The sequence below is a fragment of the Trachemys scripta genome, chromosome 7 (genome assembly GCF_013100865.1).
Source record: "Trachemys scripta elegans isolate TJP31775 chromosome 7, CAS_Tse_1.0, whole genome shotgun sequence".
In the NCBI taxonomy this organism is placed as follows: Eukaryota; Metazoa; Chordata; order Testudines; family Emydidae; genus Trachemys; species Trachemys scripta.
In genome coordinates, this window is record NC_048304.1 from 97,525,530 (window position 1) to 97,548,304 (window position 22,775).

Below are 22,775 nucleotides of genomic sequence, written 5' to 3' on the forward strand. Positions count from 1 at the left end.
AGACTAAATAAATTGATTAATTTAATATTGAGAAGAGTTTAGAGAACATACTGAATATGTTTTATGTGTAAAACGAGACTAACTATAAGGCAAGTTAGTTTCATATTCTAAGGTTGCATTACATTATACCTTCATGAAAATAATATTTTCATATTTTTAAACTTCTAGGAAATGTAAACTTTCTCTATAATCTACAAAAAGATCCAGCGTCATGAGATCAGTCAAGAAAACAGCTTATTTTAAATTTAATTATTGTAAGAGGATTTTTCCATGTATTTGCTTTGAAAATTTACTACTGTCTTTAAGGAACTAGTCTGAATATCTCAGTTCTAAATAGCTCTAATTGTCTCTGGTAATTGATTCCAGAATGGTTTTTAACTCCATGACTACAAATATATGAATGCCCTTTTGCATAGTCTAACAGTATTGTTGCTCTCAATTCATGTTAACATTAATGGCAAATGCCTAAATGTCAAGTCATATTCTCCACTGCTATACCAGTTAAATAAAAATTGGTGTCACATCTACGATTAAGGTTTCCTTTCAGATAAAGCACATTTCTGGATTGCTGACAAATGTTCTTTTCTATCTATGCAAATAAGTAAATGCCTGAAGCCTTCTGAATTTACATAACTGAATTTAAGATGGCTGCAAAATTTCATGTCTCAGAGGATTGTTCAGCAGAAAATGTGTTGTCATCAAGAAGAAAATAAGTTGTCTCGAAAAATGAAGATTCAAGCCTTTGACAAAAACATTGATTTTTTTTACGGATTTATATTTCTGTTCTGTCTACAAAGTAAAGAACTCAAACTATACTGAAGGTAAGAATTAAGTTTAAAAGTACTGTTTAACGAATGAAGCCTTTGGCAAGCGGTAAATACTGTAATCTGATAAAAAAAAAAAAATCTTTGCAGGGACTGCATTATATACAGGGACATGTGCCCTGATGAGCTCCTGCCAGAAAGATGAGAAAGTATCACGGGTCAAAAAAGTTTATGGAGTCTTTTAAGAAAATCATTTATTCTTGAAAGATAATATTACTTCTAGGGTGTTTATTCAAGAAAACTGTACTGTGCATGGAGCCCAATGACAAATATGCAGCTTGGATGATAACGTATGACGCCATGAAGATAACTGAATAAATGTTGTAAAGATAGGAGATGCTAAAACCCATTTCCATCCTATTAGAAATTTTGGTCCTATTTTGTGAAGTACTTAGTACCTTGCATACACATCTATCATAGCATAGCAGGAACTGCACCCTATTTAAGGCTCTATTACAGAGCTCAGATTAAACAAGAACTTTACATCTTTATTTAGTAATAATCTCATTGAAATGGCAAAAACCAAAACACAATATAAACAGAGTACAGTACTATATGCATTTTATCATGCTTTGATGAAAAATGAATTTATACAGAAAAAATAAAGTGATATTTTATTTGCACTCAAAAGCAAACCCTTAACAGTGACCTCAGCAAAGTTAAGGCAAAAGAACTTCCCAAGTGCATGGAACATGTGAGTCAGATGTGCTGATCTTTTGATACACTTGATATGAAAGCAGATGAGGTCACGGATAAGGTTTTGTGTCACCCTCCAAATCTGATGAAGTTGCAGTATGTATTGCTTTTAGGGATCTGCTAGAGATGGAAGTAAAAACCTGATGGGTGTTGCAGTGCATTACTGACTGTAGGAAATATGGAGATGTAAAGGAATGCATTAGACTTTCCCCATAAATTCTTATGTCTATGCTTTTAGCGTAACATAGCATGGATGGAGCATGCTCTATGCAATTTTAACTCTAATTAAATATAGTTTTTGTTTGCTTATATCAATGGGAGTTGAGGGCACTCAGCATCATAGAGACCTCAATTATGCAGATGCCGAACTCTAAAGTCAGTGAGAACGTGCTTACTTTTAGGCACATACTTAAACACCTTGTTGAGGTCCTGAGGGTTTTTCAGGGTGATCAGGATTTGGCTTACACTATGGTAACCTAAATATTTCTGAATCATCTGCCATCAAGAGATTTCTGTTTTTCTTATTTGCTGTAACAATGAAGGATGAGAATATTTTCTTCAGAGTTTTAATCAGTGTTAAAGCTGCACAACTCAACACTTCGAAAGATGTAAAACACACACATACACACACAGAATAATGCTAATTTATAAGCTTTTTCCTTCCCTTTTCTAGTTTTTTTCCCCCTCTTTCAAATGAGGGAGTGATCCCAGCATTTGACTGATGGGATGATTGTTTGTGGGTATCACAGAAGTGAAGTTTGAGGAGGGATTTAAGTGAAAATAGGGAGGACACAAGGGGCATTTGAATAGGGAGTGTGTTCCAGGCATAAGAACAGCACTGAAGAAAGTATAAAGATGAAAACAATGAGTAGATAAAGGGAGAGACAAGGAGAGATTAATTAAATGTGGGAAGAGGTTGAGAGGGTGGAGGGATAAAAATGAAAGAAGAGGTGTAGGCTGGGGCAGGTTCTAGTGGATAGTTTCTTGATACCCCTGCAGTAGTGTCAGTTAGATTCCTTACATGTTACTTGTTTTGTACTTTATCTCTACAGTGTACAAAGTGATTAGCTGCTTCAATGACATTAACAAAGTCACAAGAGAATTTATTATATGATATTATCATAAAGATAACTACTGATGATGATTCAGAGTCAGGATGAAATATAAATCAGATGTACTTTAATCAAATAATTGCAAGTAAGCAGCAAGGTGCGTTTCATACTTTTAAAAGGAAGATTCAGGAGTAACTGTTTGTCAAAGCATGTTTCAGGCTGGAACATTTTATAGTCTGAGGTGCTAATTTATCCAGGCTCATCAAAATAGACTCCGATATATCATTAAAGGAAACCCACAATCTTCTGCTGCTCCTGATACTTAGTTCCGAGTAGAACAGGTGTTTAAATTATTAAGAGCCCCATTCAACACCAGAAATCCATTTGCATACCTGGTTCCTGGAACATAGCATTGAAACATGACCCTTGAGAAGGTCAAAAGGAGATATGAAAAAGACTTGTTACATTCAATTATGTCACTTACAATCATGTTTAGAATATAAAAAGCTCACCAAATATAAGCATGGCCAAAGGAGAATATACAAGCCAGGAAAGCCAAGCCAATAGATTAGCGAGTCAAAACGAAGCATCTTTTGAACTACCTGGATTACAGTCAGCTATACCTGTCATATAACATGTATATTTGCTCTAGGATCATTTTGGTGCTATTCCATTTTGGCAAATTCATCAGTTCCAAGTAAGTGTAAAACCTGGATCAATCTCAAGGAAAATAATCACAAATCATTGACAGGCAGTGATAAATTCCTGGAACAGCGTGAAAACTTTGGATTTCAATACTAACCAAATGTTCAATTCCTATTTATTGCAAGGTGTGAGACTCTTTTTGGCACAAGCTTTGGGCAAAATCTTCCCTCTCTATGTGTGCCATCAAGGGGTTTATGTTTTTATGTGGATTCAGTGGTTATACTTGAAACCCAAAGGAGCTTAAACATGTCCGTTATGGATGAATTTATTTGGCCAGGTGGTTTGGTCAGGTCTAAAATAATAATAATAGTGATGAGAATATACTGTACCATGGCCCTTGGCTTTCAGAGCCAGCAGAGAAAATCCTGCTCAGGTCAATGAACATAAATATTCTTCTTACTCCTGTTTTGAAGACAATCTGCTCCAAACTGACCTCTATCAGTCCTTTAATTAAACTAGTTAAAGACCTTTGCATTACCATTGGCACCTGTGACAGTTTTTTCAGAGCAGATCAAGTTGTCCTCCCTAATTCAAGTGAAGGATTTAAATCCTTCCTCATGTTGCTGGGTATGGGTACATGACATGATGAAAAACCAATATGAAATGAAACCTAAAGCCAGTGGTGTCCCAAACTTCCTGCAAATTAAATCAAAGAGTAACAAGTCTTAAAAGACCTTGAATTATGTTAATCTAAATGAAATATATTCCAATTTCCTTTGTTTCATCTGATATTTATGCTTTTAAACATTGTAAGAAACCTAATCTCTGTAGTTAGCAGAAGATGACTAGAGATTTCTCTCTCTTGCTCTTTCCAATAGACTTATGGCTCTCTCTACTGGTTCTAATAATGGCCTACAAATGATTCCTTGTACTTTGTCATGCTAAGGTAGCAAGAGAGCTTAGAAGAGTTTCTATAATAAGTAGTTGCAGCATTCAAAGAGTATGTATGTGATTTCCACTTTGCTGCTTCAGTTACCTGGACCACGCTTGATTGCTTTATCAGTGCCAGTTACTAGTTTAAGAACTTGTCACCTTCGCATCACTTGCTCATTTTTACTGCTTCAGTGCTTTCAAAAATGTGTATATCAGCACTACAGTTATGCTAAATAAATGTTTCTACACAACTCTTCTACAATTTAGCTGTCTCATGCTCCTCAGTTGACTGGTAAACATGTTTCCAATTATATCAGTGGCAAATGCATTACTACCAGACAATTTTCTGTATTTCAAACAGGTGCTAAACAAGTGAGAGTCTGGGAAGTATTTGTTCATGAACCACCAAGAAAACCCCAGGGTGCTGCTTTCCAGATTCAAAAGATGGCACTAGCATGGAATTAGGAGGCAGTGCATTGTTACCACCATTTTGGACAAGAGAGATAAAACTGAGGTCCTGACCATTTGTGATAATTAAAAAATACTGACACTTTTCACAAGAGCAGGGTATTAACCCCAGTGTTCCTGGCTAAATTCCAACTTCATTCTACTTATGTAAATAGCCTTGGCAGTTTCAAATAGATCCGACATTCCTCACTTACACAATATTGCTGTATATTGCTAGAAACTGCCACATGCTACCTCAAACGGTGGCTTCTTTTTCTTGGTGAGTTAGGAGAACTCTATATATCCTATAAAATGTGTTTACTCGAATCAGGCCCAAGGATCATATTCTCAAGCCCACTGAAATCAGAGTGCTAACTGGTGGGTCCATTTGTAGAATTTAAGAACTTTGGTTCTGTTTGTTTGACAGGTACTATATAAGTGTAATATATAGTTTTATGTTCAGAATATACTACATATTCTCACATAAGCACTAAGATTTGAGAATAAACTACTTATTTCCTATTGGCTGATCAAGACAGCAAACTTCCAAAGGTTCCTTCTGCACATGGATAAACTTTTATCATCTGTTAGATGCAATGACACACTCCCTTCAACTTCAGAATGCTTCAGTTCTACTTCTAAATCAACAGCTTTTACAAGAAGAGATTCTTTATTAAATGCACTACTTGTTCTGAGTTTCAACATCCTTGTTGCACTAACATATCATTACATACAAATGCCAAGAAATTCAGGACTGAATGATCCACATGTACAATGAAGCAATTATGCAAGTTAAATTAATGACAAATAGGATGCTGACTGCTTCCTTAAAATTGAGCTGCCTAAGTTAATATTTCCAGAAGCAACCCAATTTGAAGTACACTGGCTTTCTAAATCTTCCCTAATTTGATAGTCTATGGACTACTTTTTCTCAACTACTATTTTGAGTCTTCACTGTAATATGTTTTATTGCACATTTAAGATTATAAAATATTATGCAATCTGTACCGAATATAAACAGGTGATTTTTTTTTTTTACCATTATCAATACCAACATTTTGGATTAGCATTAGCATGTTTGATCTGAGCTGAGTTTTCAAGCTATGCAAAATGAAAGACATCATATTTTATCTTCTGCCTCTTCTTGGTATGAAAATTAAACTTTCATTTGCATTCTTTGTAGAGTATAGTCTTGATAGGTAACTTGGCTTATACCATAATTACATACAGAAACATATGTTAGAAGAATGGTAAGGCTGCAAAGTCAAGCCCTCAAAAGCAGAATAGGGCTTGAATAGGGGGGAAAAGTGGGGAGAAAGGAAAGAAAGGAGGGAAAAAAAATAGATCTACTCCCATTTTTCAATACCAAATTTTCAGCAAAAAAGGGGATCCTTTTGAAAATGATTTTGAATTTTTTTGAAATTTTTAATGAAAAAGAGTGTCTTAATTTTTTGATCAGCTCTATTCAAATGTAGGAAGTGCCAAAATTAAAGTTGTCCACGTAAACCTTAGTCTTGCCCCAAATCCGTGACAGAACCAAGAAAAAATCCATTTATTCCACATCCCAATCCAGTGTTGTGGGACTTAAACATAGAGAATACCCTTTTGCTTTTAGTATTGAATGGAGGCAGGGGTCTTGTAGTACAAATTATATAATCGTGTAATTGAAGATTATACCATAATGCATAAGGAGAAAGAGTAAAGGTTTATTTTTCCATTTAAAATTAGTTTAGATGCTTTAAAAATAAATTTGCAGTCTTTCCCTCACTCTGCATGCCCCAATGTCTTGCTTACATAACATACCAAACAAATCGGATAATGGCTGGTTTACTTTTATGTTCTTCTACTTCACTCTTGTCCTAGCAGGCTTGAGTGATAGGATCCCATTCTCCGTTTGTCATTAAGTATCCAGGGGAAATCCACTGAAAAAGTTTGGATTTCTCTAGTTTAAAATGTACAGACATGCCTTATTTTAAAATCCTCTTCAGATTGTTCAGTCAACACAAGTGACATACAATTTCTTGTTCTCCTAATTGTAATGTGTTAAAGGCTTTTTAAAAATGATTATTACACAATGGTATTATACTCACAATTTGTGAAGATTGTTAAGGCCCACAAATATTTCTGGGGTCAGACATCCAATTCTATTATTGGAAAGATCCCTGAAACACAGAAAAAAATCAAAAACATTAGTTGTGTACTACTGGTGTATACACCTACATAGCCACAAACAGCCTTGTTAGTTTTGATCTTAAGGAATTAGAAATGCTACAAATGAAAGAATAAATATAATTTTTTTTGTAATGTAACATATTTGAATTTAACTGATTTTATAGCTTTTTTTAGTTTGATTACATTAACATAGTTACAAATCCCTCTTAACAGTTAAACTTTCCTGTAACATATTGGATTGAATTTTACATTAATTGCTTTCTAAATGAGTGTCATGTCTCTAGAGGCCTCAAACAAAGTAAAATCAGTCTTCATCTCATAGCAATAATTTTTAGCAACATTTATTTAATCATGAGAAAATAGCAAGTATTTTATGATTTTGCTGCATACAGTAGTTTCTGCAGCCTGGCCTGAACCCTAAGTATCATCTATTTTTCCCCTTATTAAGTTGCTCCACGCTCAAGGCCTCCTATCATTGCCAACCATGATGGATTTGATTTAAATCATGATTTAAATCACTAGACAGGAAGACTTGATTTAATCATGGATTTCTACATAAAAGTGCATTCTTGTTGGCTGTTATAACCTTAAATACATATTCTTCACAACTCAGAGATAGATGTAGGTTTCATTTTTAGAAGGTACACACTATACATTTTTATTTTGAAAACTTTTCAGATTAGTTTTACAGCTATATCAGAAAATGAATGATTGTTTGGTTATTTCATTTACCAAAGGTAATTGAAGCAGTGTAGCAAGGCGGTGGGACACCCCGCAGCCCCGCTGAGGGCCGAACCTCCCCTAATCCCAATATGGGCGGAGCCACCGGGTCCGGCGCCCGCCCCTCCGAGGTCACGGCCCCGACCCGGAAGTATAAAAGCCCGCCTGCAGAGCTCACTGGAGCCCAGGCTGGCGGAGAGAGCAGACGTCCGTGGCCGAGCTCCCACTTGGGAAACAGCCGCAGGCCGCAACCAACCTGCTGACTCATCGGGCCGGTCGAGCCTACCTCTCGCCCGATACCCTAAGGAGGACTGGCCAAGCCTGCCCCATGCCAGGTACCCTGAGGAGGACTGGCCAAGCCTGCCCCGTGCCAGGTACCCCAAGGAGGAGCCGAGCCTGCTCTCCGCTACCTACCCAGAGGAGCCAATGCTGGTGGAGAGCACCGACGACACTAAGACGGCCCAGGTACCATACGAGGGGGAGTGTGGAAGTAGCCCGGGGGCAGCCGACCCCAGTCTGGCTGCTACACTGCCAGAGCCGATGTCTGTGTGTTGCAGCCAGGATCCCCACTAACAGCAGTGAGTTTCCGTCACTGCTAGGGCCCCGGTCTGGGACGCAGTGGAGTGGGAGGGCCTGCATCCCCCCTGCCACCCACTCCTTGGGTGGCAGACTTCCCCTGTTTCCCCTGGCCTAGAGAGGCTGGGTACCTGATTGACTGTTTGCTGCCCAGCCCTGACCTAGGGCCTGGGCCGCCCCAAACTGACCCAGCCCCTGCTATAAGGCCTAGGCCACTGATTGACTATTTGCTTGCTGCCCGCCCTGACTTAGGGCCGGGGCTGCTATAGACTTTGCCTCAGCCCTTGCTTAAGGGCCTGGGTTTTGGACCTCTTGCCTCAGCTCCTGCTTATGGGCCTGAGCCCCTAACTGTGTGTCTTTTGTCCCAGACTGCCGCCAGACCAGACCGAGGCGGTGGGACACCCCACAGCCCCGCTGAGGGCCAAACCTCGGCCTAAATCTACTACAAGCAGGTATTTATGAAGTCATTGGGAGGTGAACTATCTCCAGTTCAACAGTTTAATCATTAATATTTGAAGGATTTTCTTGCCATGCTGTATTAGGAAGAGATCACCACCAGACAGACATTTAAATTGTTTTATTTAACTAAAACAACGTTATGTATTCTGGATTTTTTTCTTCAACAGCAAACATATAATATTTTAACAAAACAAGAATATGAATTTTTGAATTTAGTTAAACATTCAAGTTTTTTAAAATCAGGTTTGTTTTTGTTAAATTTGTTAACTAAAATAATTAAATGAAATATTAAAAAAAAAATTAAATCAACTATGTCAGCCAGGTCAACATGAGAAACTTAAAATATTAGCTTCTGCAGCTAACTCAGTCGTCTTCACCTTCATTTTCCTGTTTGTTCATAATCTGGAAAAGAAAAACAAGCTATCCTGCTTTTTCAGGTCCCAAACTATTTCTCAATTTGGAATGAATTAGTCCAAAGGAAGAAAATATTCTTTCTACAGCAGCAGAAGCAGCTACTGCTGTTAAAAGTGAGATAAACATTTGGATTCAGAGACTGTTGAAGTGATAAAGTGACTTCCACCAGTTCACTAGTGTAACTTTCTTTAAAACATCAGCAAGCATATATTTCTTGACTGGTTCACCCTTAGCTCTGAAGTTTATTATAGTTGGCATTATGGAGGGATGATTGCTTGTTGTCCATGTCATAGCCAACTCCTCTTCTTCAGCAGTTAAGTTTGACCCTGGTACCGAGTATTGAGAATATTTGCAAGAAAATGAGCTGGAGATCGTGCTTGTCCCATTCGTTTTTTTAATGCTTGTAATTTAACTCTGTCATTGCATATTTCTCTTTTTAAGATCTCACTCAGATCCTTCCACATTTCAACAGCGTCAGCAATAAAACAGCTATTTCCCTGCGTTTTGTTCAAGGCTACAGAAATAGGCTTCAGGGTACTCAGCATGTGTTCAACATTTCTCTTAGCCCAATGTTGAGAACTTTGTCTGTGACAGTGCCATCTATTTTTTTCACAATTTTGTTCACAAATCATCATCAAATTAGATGAGTTCTTGATATAGTGCTCAAAACAGTCCAGTACTGAGTTCCATTGCATGTCTCGTGGGAGAGTGAGCTTGGTTCCTCCCACTTTTTTCAGAGAAGCTAATGCAAAGTGGTTGTTACGGAAGTATTTTGCAATTTCAACAACATTAGCCTTTATTTCTGGAACACTGAAGTCTTTGGCTAGGAGGTGCATCAAATGAGCACTGCGACCGTATGTTGGGACTCTCTTCACTCTCTTCTAAATAATTTCTTTTAATCTTGGATACATTTGCAGCATTGTCTGTGACCAAGCTGTACTAGACATTTGAATTGTTGTTCAGTTTGTTATAGCTTTTACTGCTACTTCTTGTAAATATTCTGCTGTGTGTGTACGCATTGCCTGATGTATCAATTGTTTCTGTAAGGAAGACATTCCCATCTTCTGTTGTCAGACAAGCACATACAACAGAATCATTGTGGACATTACTCCATCCATCAAGACTCAGGTTAACAATTTTACCCTGCAGACCTTTTGCACACTGCTCAATTTCTCTTTCTTGCACATTATCCAGCAATTTCCCTGCAACATCTGCTCTGTTGTGTGGACTGTATCCTGGTCTTAATGACCGAACCATTTTAATGAAGTGTGGGTTCTCATTCATATGGAAAGGAGAGCTTGCTGCATAAACAAACTGGCCAATTTTTTCATCTATTACCTCTTTTTGTAATCTGCCGATTCCTATCACAAACTTATCTATGGTTGTTTCTGGATAATGGAGATGTTTTTTCTTTTTGCTACAGGTCATATACTGTGGCTATATGACATACATGATGTGACTGAAACACTATCATTGGCAGATAACTCTGAAACTATAGAAAATGATGATGATTTTAAAGGTGGATAGTCTTCAGAATCCTGTATGTTGAGGATGGATTCTCCTAAACAAAATAAGTCAATGCAGTTATTTAATTATTATTATTACCATACTGTTCATTTAGTATTACTCATTGCATTCACTGACATTCAGTACTACTTTTAAAAGGTGAAATTGTAAAAGGAAGATCTGCTTATTTCAGCTGTTTATTTTTTATTACAACTGCATCTAAAATGATAGGTTTCAGAGTAGCAGCCGTGTTAGTCTGTATCCGCAAAAAGAACAGGAGTACTTGTGGCACCTTAGAGACTAACAGATTTATTTCTAAGGTGCCACAAGTACTCCTGTTCTTTTTTCTAAAATGATAGTGCCATAGAGTAACTATATTTTTTGTTCAATCATGAGAATTCAAGAATAGTCCAGAAGGAAGACAGGCAGTCCTTAAGAAAGAAGTATGAAATGAAAAAGTTTACGAACCTGAAGATTCTGCATGTTCAGACATGTTCCTTTCCTCATCTTCAATGCAGTTTCCTCAGAAGGAACGCTTCTCATGATGTTGTTTTATTCGGGCAACCAGGCCTTGTATTTCTTTGTTGCACTGTTTGCATTTTGCACGCATGCCTGTCTTACCCACAGATAGAGGAATTTCATTAAAATATTCCCAAACTGTGACTCTCTTACAGCCTGCTGCCATTATAGGTTTTCCCTTCTAGTGAGAGAATGGTATGGTAGATCTCAAATCAATGAAGGCTACACTCAAAGACCTCAAGACTTCTGGAATACGCTGCTCAAACAGTTCCGCTTTTGTTTCTACTGCCTATCCCTCCCGTCTCACATTTATCTCCAGACTTCTTCTCCTTGTCCAGATCTATTCCGCCTCCAACAACCTTCTATTCATTGAACGTTTTGAAACTTTGCACTTTTAGAGAGAGGTAAGGGATGGACTCTGTATGCACAAATTTGCAGAGGCAGGGCCGGCTCCAGGCACCAGCTTCTCAAGCAGGTGCTTGGGGCGGCCGCTCCGGAGAGGGGCGGTACGTCCAGGTATTCAGCGGCAATACGGCGGATGGTCCCTCACTCTGCCTGGGAGTGAAGGACCTCCCGCCGAATTGCTGCCGCAGATCGCGATTGCAGCTTTTTTTAGATCGCGATCGTGGCTTTTTTTTGTTTTGTTTTGGCTGCTTGGGACGGCCAAAACCCTGGAGCCGGCCCTGTGTAGAGGGACAATAGAGTTGAGGTCTGTTATCTCTCACCTACATATATTATTGATTTAAAAACATTTTTGCTGTTAACAAGCATATTATCTCTGGATACACAATTCCACAGTTTGAGAACTGCAAAACTAAGCATCTCTGATGGGATCTTCTAGACTGAGCACTGAGTCCCATTGGGTAGATAGAAAGATTAACCTAAATCTATACAGAAGCCCCTGGAACCCCATAAAATTGGGTCCCTAATCCATGAACTATTGGAACTCATTTACAAAACTTTTCTTAAACATTACATGACTATATTGTCTCACATCATAGAATTAGAATTTATAATCCCTGTTCCATGATCATATATCTTTGAGCTATAATGTATTTTAATTAAAACTATCTTTAGATTGGCTTTTTGAGGAAAAAAACCTTTTTATCAAAATACACCCATTTAAATAAAAAAAAATCCAATTTTTTTTTCTTTTTAATCATTGATTTTTATCCACCCTGTTGCCAACATTCTTCCAACTGAGGAAGACTGGATGAGAGTTTTGAAGCCATCAATACCACTCTTTAACTAACTAGAAATGTAACTCTTGAGCAATGCAAACAGTGTACTGCTGTCTCTGCAGAATGCCTAGGGTCTACAGACCAAAATTTAGGCTCAAACCATAAATTTTGGATCTAGATTGTGAACATCCCAAAAATTCAGAGATGTCTGTATCCAGGAGTTTGTGCTGAGAACTTGGGTCTCAAGGGGGAAAAGAGATTAGGACTGCAAAACTGAACATCCATCTCCCATGTGATATTAACATAAACCACGAATGTCTTATTGGAGGTCCGTATTAAAAGTTATAAAAAGCAAAAAATCAAAATATTAGCGTTGGGTAAGCTTTCATTATTATGCCCATTTATACTCTAATTTCAAAGCTAACTTCTATATAGCTGACTGATAACCATAATAGAAAGCTTAAAGCACTAATTAATAGTTGTCATAAAACCAATTTGTATTGTAGCTTATAAAACCAGGGTTGGGGCTGTTAGGGAAGCAGAGGGTATTTCTTCTGTGTTTTCATCTCCTTTTCCTTATATTCCAGTGTGCTTCTGACACAACATACAAAACATTGATGCAATGGGGGCAGGATATAAGCAGCTAGGTCAGAAAATTCACAGAAGGCCCAGGTGAAGGAAAGGGGGTAAAATCAACTTCTCTTGTTCAAGCAAAAGAACATAATTCAGCAAAGTTTCTGGCTACATTTCTTACAGTTTAACAGTATAAACTCTACAAATAATATTAACCTGACCAAAGTAACAAACAGGGCAGCTGTTATGTCTCTACCACGTAGGGGGTGTTTGGCCCTCCCACAAGAGTATACCAGCCACTTCATAAAACACTAATCCTCACTAGGTTTTCAACTTAACCTGAATGCCTCCCACTCAAGGAGACACTTGTAGCAAGGATTCCAAAAAAAACCATTAAGGTATAACCCCAACCTCCTCCCCCCCACCCCAACACACTGTGTGTCATAGCAGTGTCTGTTCTTAAAGGTACAGATGGGATGGGCTGTAGCAGGTCTGTGGGACCCTCTCAAGAATACCAAAAGATTGATACAACCCATCACACCAGAGTAATAACATGAGACATAAAGTCACTCTGATGTGACTATAGTCTCCAGAAGAGTGTATGCAAGATTATACTCTATGTAATTCGTAACTGCGACAGCGTACACTTTCAAGAGGCAGCTACCAGGGCTCTCCCACCATTTACAAAATGACAGCTGCAAGTAAGGAAGCCTTTGCTGCATAATTCCAGATTTTTCCACTCTATGTGTATTCTCAACTATAATCGAATTTCCTGACTTTCAAATGTTTGTAATTTTAACTTAAATTTCTTCAACTATGTTTTTTTGTGATAACTGCAATGATCTAATCATCTTTCAAATGAACAGATAACCTTTTACAACATTAAATCTACTCTGTTTGGGAACCAGATTGCTATCGCTTCACATATTGTGCCACCTTTCTTTGCCACCCTATTTTCTCCTATTATCCTCTGCATGTGTCAACACACATGTCCAAAATAAGAACGCAAAAATAATAATTTGAGGAATGATGTTGCCATCTTGTAACTAAATCCTCAGAATCTTGGAGAGCCACCCAAAAAAAAAAAAAATTACGGAAGGAACAGGGCATCTTTTAAAACTCACTGTGTTTCATGTAATACTTAAAAAATATGAAACTTTTAGATAATCAAATATTACTGTCTTACTAGACATGAAAATATTCTTGTGCAGCTAAACATTTTAAAGTAATTTTTAAATATAGCATATTTTTTTTATTATATATGTCTCAATTATAGTAGCTGGACTAGTCCAGAAAAAGAGCAGTTTGTGTAGTATTAAAAATGTTAATTTATATTTTTTTCATACCAAAAGGATCATTACCCCATAATGAACACAAGCATAAAACAGAAATACATCAGTACTTTTTCTAATATGTCAGTGTCACTGGATTGTCCAGGAAGTCTGTAGTTTAATAAAAAAAAAAAAAAAGGAAGGAAAATATAACAGCCAAATCGTAAAATTGTTACTTGGCAAAACTGTATCTGAAATCAATAGGAATTTTGCCTAGCAAAGACTGAGCAGAGATTTCAGAATATGGATCACAGTATGTGGCAAAACTGTGTAAAAGTAGATTTCAGCCAAAAGAAAAAAAAAAATCACAAAACTAAAAATGATCTTGCTATCCTATTCATGTAGTTCTCAAGAAGAGACATGCAGTAACAGGCTATTTCTAACAAAACTACAGCACACGTATCCTCTTCTCAGCCTCTAAAATAACAAATGCTATTTTCACAATATGTTGCATAAGCTGGCAGTAACTGAAATCTGTTCATTGTAAACCATTTTTCCTAATGAAACATTAGCAAAGAGAAATGACAGCTCGCACCAGCTTGCTGCACATACCTCTCAACTGATCCTTATTATTTTAGGCCCAATTTGCTGCATGTTACAAAAATCTGGTGTTCATTTTTAGTTGCAAAATATTTACATCAGAAATGTTGACTCATGAAATTGATCTCACAGAAAACAAATATTCCTCTGTTAAAGAAATTAGTCCCACATTTTTGTGCTTCCCAAAATTTTATTTTTTATGTATCCATCATTTTGTGTTAACCCATATGGTAATGCAGTTTGCCATTGTAAATAATGAATTCTCACAATACAATCAGTTCTCAGAAAGGGTTATACACAGGAGAAATTGTTAATTTTTATAGGATCTTAACAGCCTGCAATTTACCCAGCTCAGACTATGTCTCTCCTTCAGTGGCCTATGTTACACTAGCTTCAGCTGCTTGCTGTATTACTCGTGGGACATTGTGAAACAATAGTAAAATGAATGCAAGTACAGTCAAAGTAATTACAGCATTCAGACTTCAATAAAGTTTTTTATTTAGAGCTGGCTCTGGTTGATATTGTGTAGTGATCTTCTACTATCCAAGAACATTCTCCTAGTGGATAAGCATGGAACATATCAGTACCAAACACAGAATACATCTTTTTAAAGTCTGGCGAGGAATATCTCAGGATTTCCGTGGGTGACTAGAGCTTCTGCTGAGCAGTCTTTTTGCTAGCTGTCCCATCTCCTAATACCTTTTTGACTTCTTTGCCTTCTCTTTTGTGGTCAACCTTTTACTTCCTCAAAATGTTTCTTTCCTGTGACTCAGAAAGATTAAATCATGGCTTTTACAGGTTACCCATTCTTTCCACAAGAGGTCAGGGTTGTGTTATTAGATTATATGGCCGCATCAGTAATTAACATTCATTCTCATCATTGCACTACAATTTAATTATCTGTGTATGCAATACAGAAAAAAATTCAAATATAGAGATTATAACTAAACAGCAAATGCGTATGATTATATAACCATCTATTTTTCGTAAAATTACCATCCACAAGCTCTAAATGAAGAATTTACGCAGTATAGGGCTTTACTTATAAACATAACTGCATTCACCATTCTTTGATGTTTATTAACACTGCTATTTACAAGACATTGTAAAATTAGCAGATATCAAAGTCCTTTACTAAAGCCAAAGAATGTTAATTGAATATATTGTCAGGGAATTAATGAGTTAAGAATATAAAGGTATATACCAAAAAGTACTATTTGAAATTTGACCCCATTATTTTGCATCAAATTAGTAGGGAAGTAATATTTTAAAACCTGACTTCAAAAATACACAGTTATCACATGATCACCAGTATTCTGAAGAATATGGTGTAAAGTATGACCAAAGAGATTAAACAACAAAAAACAAAAAAGACACAGAGTAGAGTGGACTTAATAGACAAGAAATTGGAGAACTTAACTTCTTCAGCATGCAGAATCTTCCTTTCAAGGAAATTGTTTTATAAATCTGACCTATGGTGCGTATGAGTAAAAGTGGACCTCATAACAAAAGAAGTTAGTATGCAGAATTTTTATTTCAATGTACTAGTTAAGTCATTAGTTACACATTTTTTAAAAACTTATCAACTACAGACTTATTTATTTAGACATTTAATAGGGTGTTTCTTTGCTAGAAGACAAAAAGATATTTTTAAATACTCTAAAACATGCCCCAAAAGAGAGCGGAAAATAGGAATAAGACCTATGTAGAAGAAAAAAAGATTAAAAGAATCCATGTACAGTATGTGGTTTTATGTCCTTTGCCTGAAGTCCTTCTGTTATTATTGCTTGGTGGCATACTCAAGTTCCCCCAAGGACAGAAATGTCGATATGAACACAATTTGCAGAGTAATTCAATTGGAATTAATACTTACAAGCGCTTCAGTTCTGAAAGTCCATGGAAGGCTCCAGGCTCAATAGTGCTAATCAAGTTATTCTTCAGATCTCTGGAGATATATAGGAGGAGCAATTAATTATCACTCTATCTAGAATACTATTCTTATACATGAACAGAAGAACAAAAAAGATAACATACTAAGGCTTATCCTAATCTTTATTTGGCTTAACTCAAAACCAGACTGCATGCATTTTACATAGCAAAAATGAAAAATATTAACAAGCTCACAATTCGGAAATCAACGGGGAGATTTTGCGATAAAAAGAGTTGGTTAAGATTGGGGGAAAACATATGTGGCTAAAAATAAATAAATATTGCCCTTTGTTTAAATTCTTTTTAAAAAATTCCCCCAAACAAGTTTGCCAGCTTTACCAGCCTAAGGAAAATGCATTAGTCAACAGAACATTTTAAAGTGAGTGAAACAATTAGATCAACCTATTGGTTGTTATTCATTGTGCTGTGCCCTTTTACACTCAAAATATTCTTCCTTCCCACCTACGGAAAGCAAAGCAACTGGCATTTGGTATATTGTGCAGATAGATCAGCACAGTGCATTGGCACACATACATATTTGGCAGACAGGTGCTTCATTTTGTACTTGGCAACTATTCAGATACCAACTATCCAGGGGATCAGATGTTGTAGAAATAAAGAATATTTTACTAGCATTAGTAAACTCATCTGCTACTGGCGCAGTATCTGAGGCAGTGACTCTGCTCTCAATTCAATCTCTACTATGAGATTTTCTGATGCTCTCCAGGATTCAGATGCTGAAGAGCGTTTTGGGGGTAATTAGAAAGACAGGCATACGAGATATCTGCTGTAAATTCTTGTAGACTCTTGGTGTTCATCTTTTAAACAGTATGAAACTCATAGTGGATGGCTGGCATTCAATAATATTAGTGATGGTTTTCTCAGGGCAAGTCTACATTACAGCACTAGATTGGTGCAGCTGCGCCGCTGTAGCGCATCTGGTGAAGAAGACGCACTATGCTGATAGTAGAGCACTCTCCTGTCGGCATAATTACTCCACCTCCACAGGAAATGGAAGCTATGTCAGTGGGAGAGCGTCTCCTGCCAACATAGCACTGCTGTGGACAGCATGAAATTTGCATCGATCGGGGGCAGGAGGAGCTTTCACACCCCTGAGTGACGCAAGTTATATCGAGTTAGGCTATAGTTTAGGCCTGCCCTCAGACTGGCGAAAACCAACCATCTACAATGGTGTCAAGTATCAGAGGGGTAGCCTGGATCTGTAAAAAGTGAAAGTGTCCTGTGGCACCTTATAGAAGCTTATGCTCCAATACTTCTGTTAGTCTATAAGGTGCCACAGGACACTTTATCGCCATCTACAATGGATGCACTGCTTCTGGTAGTACCACAGTGTAGATATGTCAGCACCAGTATGAGTCACCCTAGCTATGGATTTCTATTTTATTGCAAATACAATACATACCAAGTGAAATCCTGATCCAATTGAAGTCAACAGGAGTTTTGCCATTGACTTCAATGGGGCCAGATTTCACTCACAATATTTATTCTGAATAGGACATATTTTCAAATAAGAGCCACACATGAGAAACCAACTTTTTGTATCTTTTGCTAACTATGTAGGCAGACCTCTACATTCACTGTTTCAATAAGGTGTTGTGTGTTAATGCTGCTTAGCTTTAATGCTGGTGGTCCATTAATGCTCTGTCTCCCTTATATTCTTCAGTCACCTATTGACTGAAAGCTCGCTTCACATAACTTCCCCCCCAGTTCCATTAAGAAGGAGACCATGACCGCTTACATACAAGGAGTTCCAGTAACTTCTATATTTGTGAACATTTGAATTTTTCCTATTGACTCGATGCAAAAACTGTTTATATAGTTATCGTTATACAATAAAGAGCAAGGCTATCGGGCAAACAACAGTAATATTCAAACCTTACTGGAGGAGACTGAAGGAGGAGTGAATGCCTCACAGCATTTCTACTATTCATCCCTCATTTCAGCCAGAGGAGCATATTTAGGTAGTCACTTGTTGAAGTTATAAATATAAACCTGGGCCAGGATAATCATACTGTGATTATTACTGCAGCTAATAAAAAAAGCCTAGCCAGCTCAAAGATTCTGCAACAGCTCAATCTACAAACGCACATAAGCAAGAACGGAGTACTCCAATATTCACATTTACTCCAATATTCATACTGTCAAAGATACTGTTAATGGACTAGACTACTGCAATGCATTTGTAGATCTCTTGAATAGTGTCCCAGGCCTTTTAGAAGACATACTTGAGCCTTTGGTCAAGGTTAACCAGCAGATTATTTTCTTTTGGTGATCCGGGTTATTCACCCTGTATAAACTTCAACCACAACTAAATTCCCTTAACTCTCCGAAATCCAAAATAAAACCTTGCAGCCTACTGAACTCTGTCCACAAATAACATCAGGAGTTAGCCTTCTCCAGTCAAGACACCTGAAAAATACCTCAGCTACTTAAAGGTGTAACCTTTTGCCTGCTTAGTATATTCAGTCTATACCATCACAGCACTCTACATGCAGATAAATTTGAAGACCACTTATCAGCTTCATCTAGTGCAGATGTCCAAGTTTAGAGAGGTTAAACTAATAAGAACACATTACAACAATCATCCATATTCTACACTGGTTGCCAATTAATTTCAATGTGAAATTCAAGTTGTTGATTATAATCTGTAAAGCCATAAATGATATATTTGGAGAGATCCTCTTTCATAGTTAAGAGTACCAATGGCTAGTGACAAATCTAAAAGAATCAGAATGGAGTGAACATTGTTGACGGGTGCATTTTAATGTATGTCAAAATGGAAAAGTTGACACCAGGTTTTAGACTTATTGAAATTTGCTGTGTATTTGCCCATGGAAACTCTGTTCTATTTCTAGGTAACTTGTGAAAGCCCATAGGAAAAAGAAGCATGATCCTGAATTATCATCTGCAGGAATTAAAAAGTACAGCCTAATGTTAGTAAAAACCAGACCATTTCCAGGAAAACTGTCTATCAATTGGATGGCCAAGCTAGGCCATCTGCTCTCCTTATTTTAGAAATGATACTAGAATTTGGTAGGTCATTTTAGTGACAGCTTTTCCCAGAAAACTGTAGATATACTACCCACAGTCCTGGCATCACATCGGTAAGTATGTTCGTCTTGTGATTATTCCATAATGTGTCAGTATACTGTTAACTTAATCTTTTCCTATCTAGCACCCACTGTAGACTACAATACTGTCAAAATAAATGTGAAAATTACCACAATTGCATACCATTTATATTTCTTATTTCTGCAATAAGAATGTTACTTGATTATTATTACTTCCTTACCTTTAACTAGTATTTTTGTTTCAAACAGAATGACTTTTGCCAAAATATTAAATATAGGCCTGCCATTTTCTAATTTAGCTAAAGCAGCTGGTTACATTGAAGCTTTATAGTAAGTATCAACTTTCACTGAGTTAAATAAAGAAACCAGGCTAATTTGGTTGCATGTTTACACTTCCTCCCAAGAAGATATTCCTGAGGTTTGGCAAAAGGCTTGATCCTAAACATGCCAAGCAGCAGCCCAGGCTGGGCCACACACATGCACACATATACTCCATGCAAGCAACTCTGGCACCAGCCAACCGTAGGAAATGAGGAAAAAGACCTACCACTGTAATACTCAATGGCTGTAGTATGACCCAGTTAAAGTGACCAAAAATGCATTTTATAACTAATAGTTATGGTTTTATGACACTGAATTTTAACTTCTAAGTTGCTGTTCTTAGTCTAAATGATGTGTCATTTGTGGTGTGGGTGTATACATCCGGTGGCATGACCTGAAAATAAATCAAAACTAAACTGCTGTTACAATTACAGATACATGTAGCTACATGAAGTCCATTCTAGTTGTAAAAATTTAAATGTTTATATCAAGGTTGTACAGTTGTAAAAATATGACTAGTATATTTATTGGAAAGTCATGTCGTCTTGCATCATTTTATATTACTGTTGTTAGAGATACTTATGGTGTGGTACCATGATCTTGACTAAATATGAATGGGAAAAATAATAACAGGGTATGTTTCAAAAAGTTACCAGAAGACAGTTTCCTTTCTATTTACAAATTAGAACATACGTAGAATAGGGGACCACAAACAAGGGAGTTTAGAGGGGGAGAAGGAGATACTCCTGCTGAATGAACAAGGTGAGAGTACTAATCTTGGGATGAGTGAGTTTGTTTGGCTGTTTGTGTTTTTCTCTCTCTTTCAGATTATTTCAGTTACATGGTCAATTGGGATTGAGAGTCTGGGGACTATTTGAGCCTTTGTTCACTGAATCATCCTTGATCATCTTTGATCAGCCTCAATCAGCTTTGTGATCACCCTCCCCCTGTGCGATTAATGAGGAGACAGGGCTGACCTAGGAGAGAAGGCCTTAAAAGCCAGAGGCTAAGTGACCAAGGGGAGCTAGCGAACAGGGGACCGCAAACATGGCTTAGGTTAGGAAGGGCTGCATCGCCAGTGCCAACGCTGCTTTTGTCTCCTCCACCTGCGCCTGTATCCAGACTGACAACCTGACCATGGATGCCTCTACCCAGATCCTGGTGTGGATTTGCAGACTGTGGCCTGAATTTTCCACTCACAGAAAGCCAGGCTAGGGGAAACATCCAATGTGAAAGGTGCCTGCTGGTGGAATCTCTCAGGAAGCAGGTGGGAGATCTACAGGAGGAGGTGGCTAGGCTGAGGAGCATCCACACCCATGAGGAATTCCTTGAGAGTATTCACATCCAAGGCTGAGGAAGCTATCCAGCTACAGAGGATGGAGGAGGAGGAGAATATGGCCCCGTCACAGGTAGAAGAGTGGCTGCTGGTTACTTCTGGCAGCAGGCAGTGCTCCACTCCTACTTCCAACCCACCCAGCATGGTGTTGGAAAACAGTTATACTGCCCTGGCAATGAGCAAAGAGGAATCACCCAAAGATGGAGGAGGAGAACCCATGTACCCCCAAAGCTGGGAGGATCGCAGCCACCACTCGCAGGAAGAAACGTAGGATAGTGGTGGTTGGTGACTCTCTTCTGAGGGTGACGGAGGCACCCATCTGTCACACTGACATGGCATCCTGAGAGGTATGTCTCGGATACAGGCCCCTGGCAGGCAGCATTATGGAGGGATTGTTGTGGATCATCCAGCCCACTGACTACTACCCCATGCTACTCATCCATGTGGGCACTAATGATACTGCAAGGTATGACCCTCAGCAGATCAGAAGTGAATACAGGGCTCTGGGAGTATGGGTGAAGTTGCTGGGAGTGCAGGTAGTGTTCTCTTCGATCCTTCCGGTCAAGGGTAGGGGCCCAGGCAGGAACAGATGCATCCTGGAGGTGAATGCCTGGCTGCAAGGATGGTGTCGCCAGGAGGGCTTTGGCTTCCTTGACTACGGGATGCTGTTCCAGGAAGAAGGACTGCTAAGCAGAGATGGGGTCCCCCTATTGAGGAAAGGGAAGAGCATATTTGAATACAGACTAGCTAACATAGTGAGGAGGGGGCAGGTGACCAAAGCCCACAGGTAAGTCAAAAACATGGAGACCTGGGGGGGAGAAGGGTTGGAATTTGTGGGGGTGCATGGGCTGTTATAGCAGGGATAAAGGAGAGAAGACAGAACTTGGGGGGGGATCATATCAGTATCTTAGATATCTGTATACTAATGCAAGAAGTATGGAGAATAAGCAGGAAGAACTTGAAATGCTAGTAAATAAACAAAACTATGACATAGTTGGCATCACAGATCTGACTTGATTGAATAATACACATGACTGGCATATTGGTATAGAAGGGTACAGCTTGCTTAGGAAGGACAGGCAGGGAAAAAAGGGAGAAGGTGCCTTATATATTAAAAATGTATACACTTGGAATGAGGTTGAGATGGAAATAGGAGACAGACTTGTTGAAAGTCTCTGGGTAAGGATAGAAGAGGTAAAAAACAAGGATAATGTCATGGTATGGGTCTACTACAGACCACCTATCCAGGAAGAAGAGGTGGATGAGGCTTTTAAAATAACTAACAAAATTATCCAAAGCACAGGACTTGGGGGGACTTCAACTACTCAGACATCTGTTGGGAAAGTAACACCGAGGGCACAGATTATCCAACAAGTTCTTGGAATGTATTAGAGACAATTTTTTATTTCAGAAGGTGGAAAAAGCTAGTGGGGAGAGACTGTTCTAGATTTTATTTTGACAAATGAGGAGGAAGTGATTGAGAATTTGAAAGTGGAAGGCAGCTTGGGT

General features: G+C 38.1%; 1 protein-coding gene across 1 annotated transcript in view; it reads right to left on the reverse strand.

Annotated features, from left to right (window-relative positions):
* ADGRA1 (adhesion G protein-coupled receptor A1) overlaps positions 1-22,775 on the reverse strand; it is a 458,486-nt gene that overhangs the window by 276,252 nt on the left and 159,459 nt on the right. Inside the window, exons 3-4 of the mRNA XM_034776097.1 lie at positions 16,462-16,533; positions 6,688-6,759 (exon numbers count right to left, since the gene is read on the reverse strand). Of these exons, the coding sequence (XP_034631988.1) occupies positions 6,688-6,759; positions 16,462-16,533 (144 nt within the window). The remainder of the gene's footprint in view (positions 1-6,687; positions 6,760-16,461; positions 16,534-22,775) is intronic.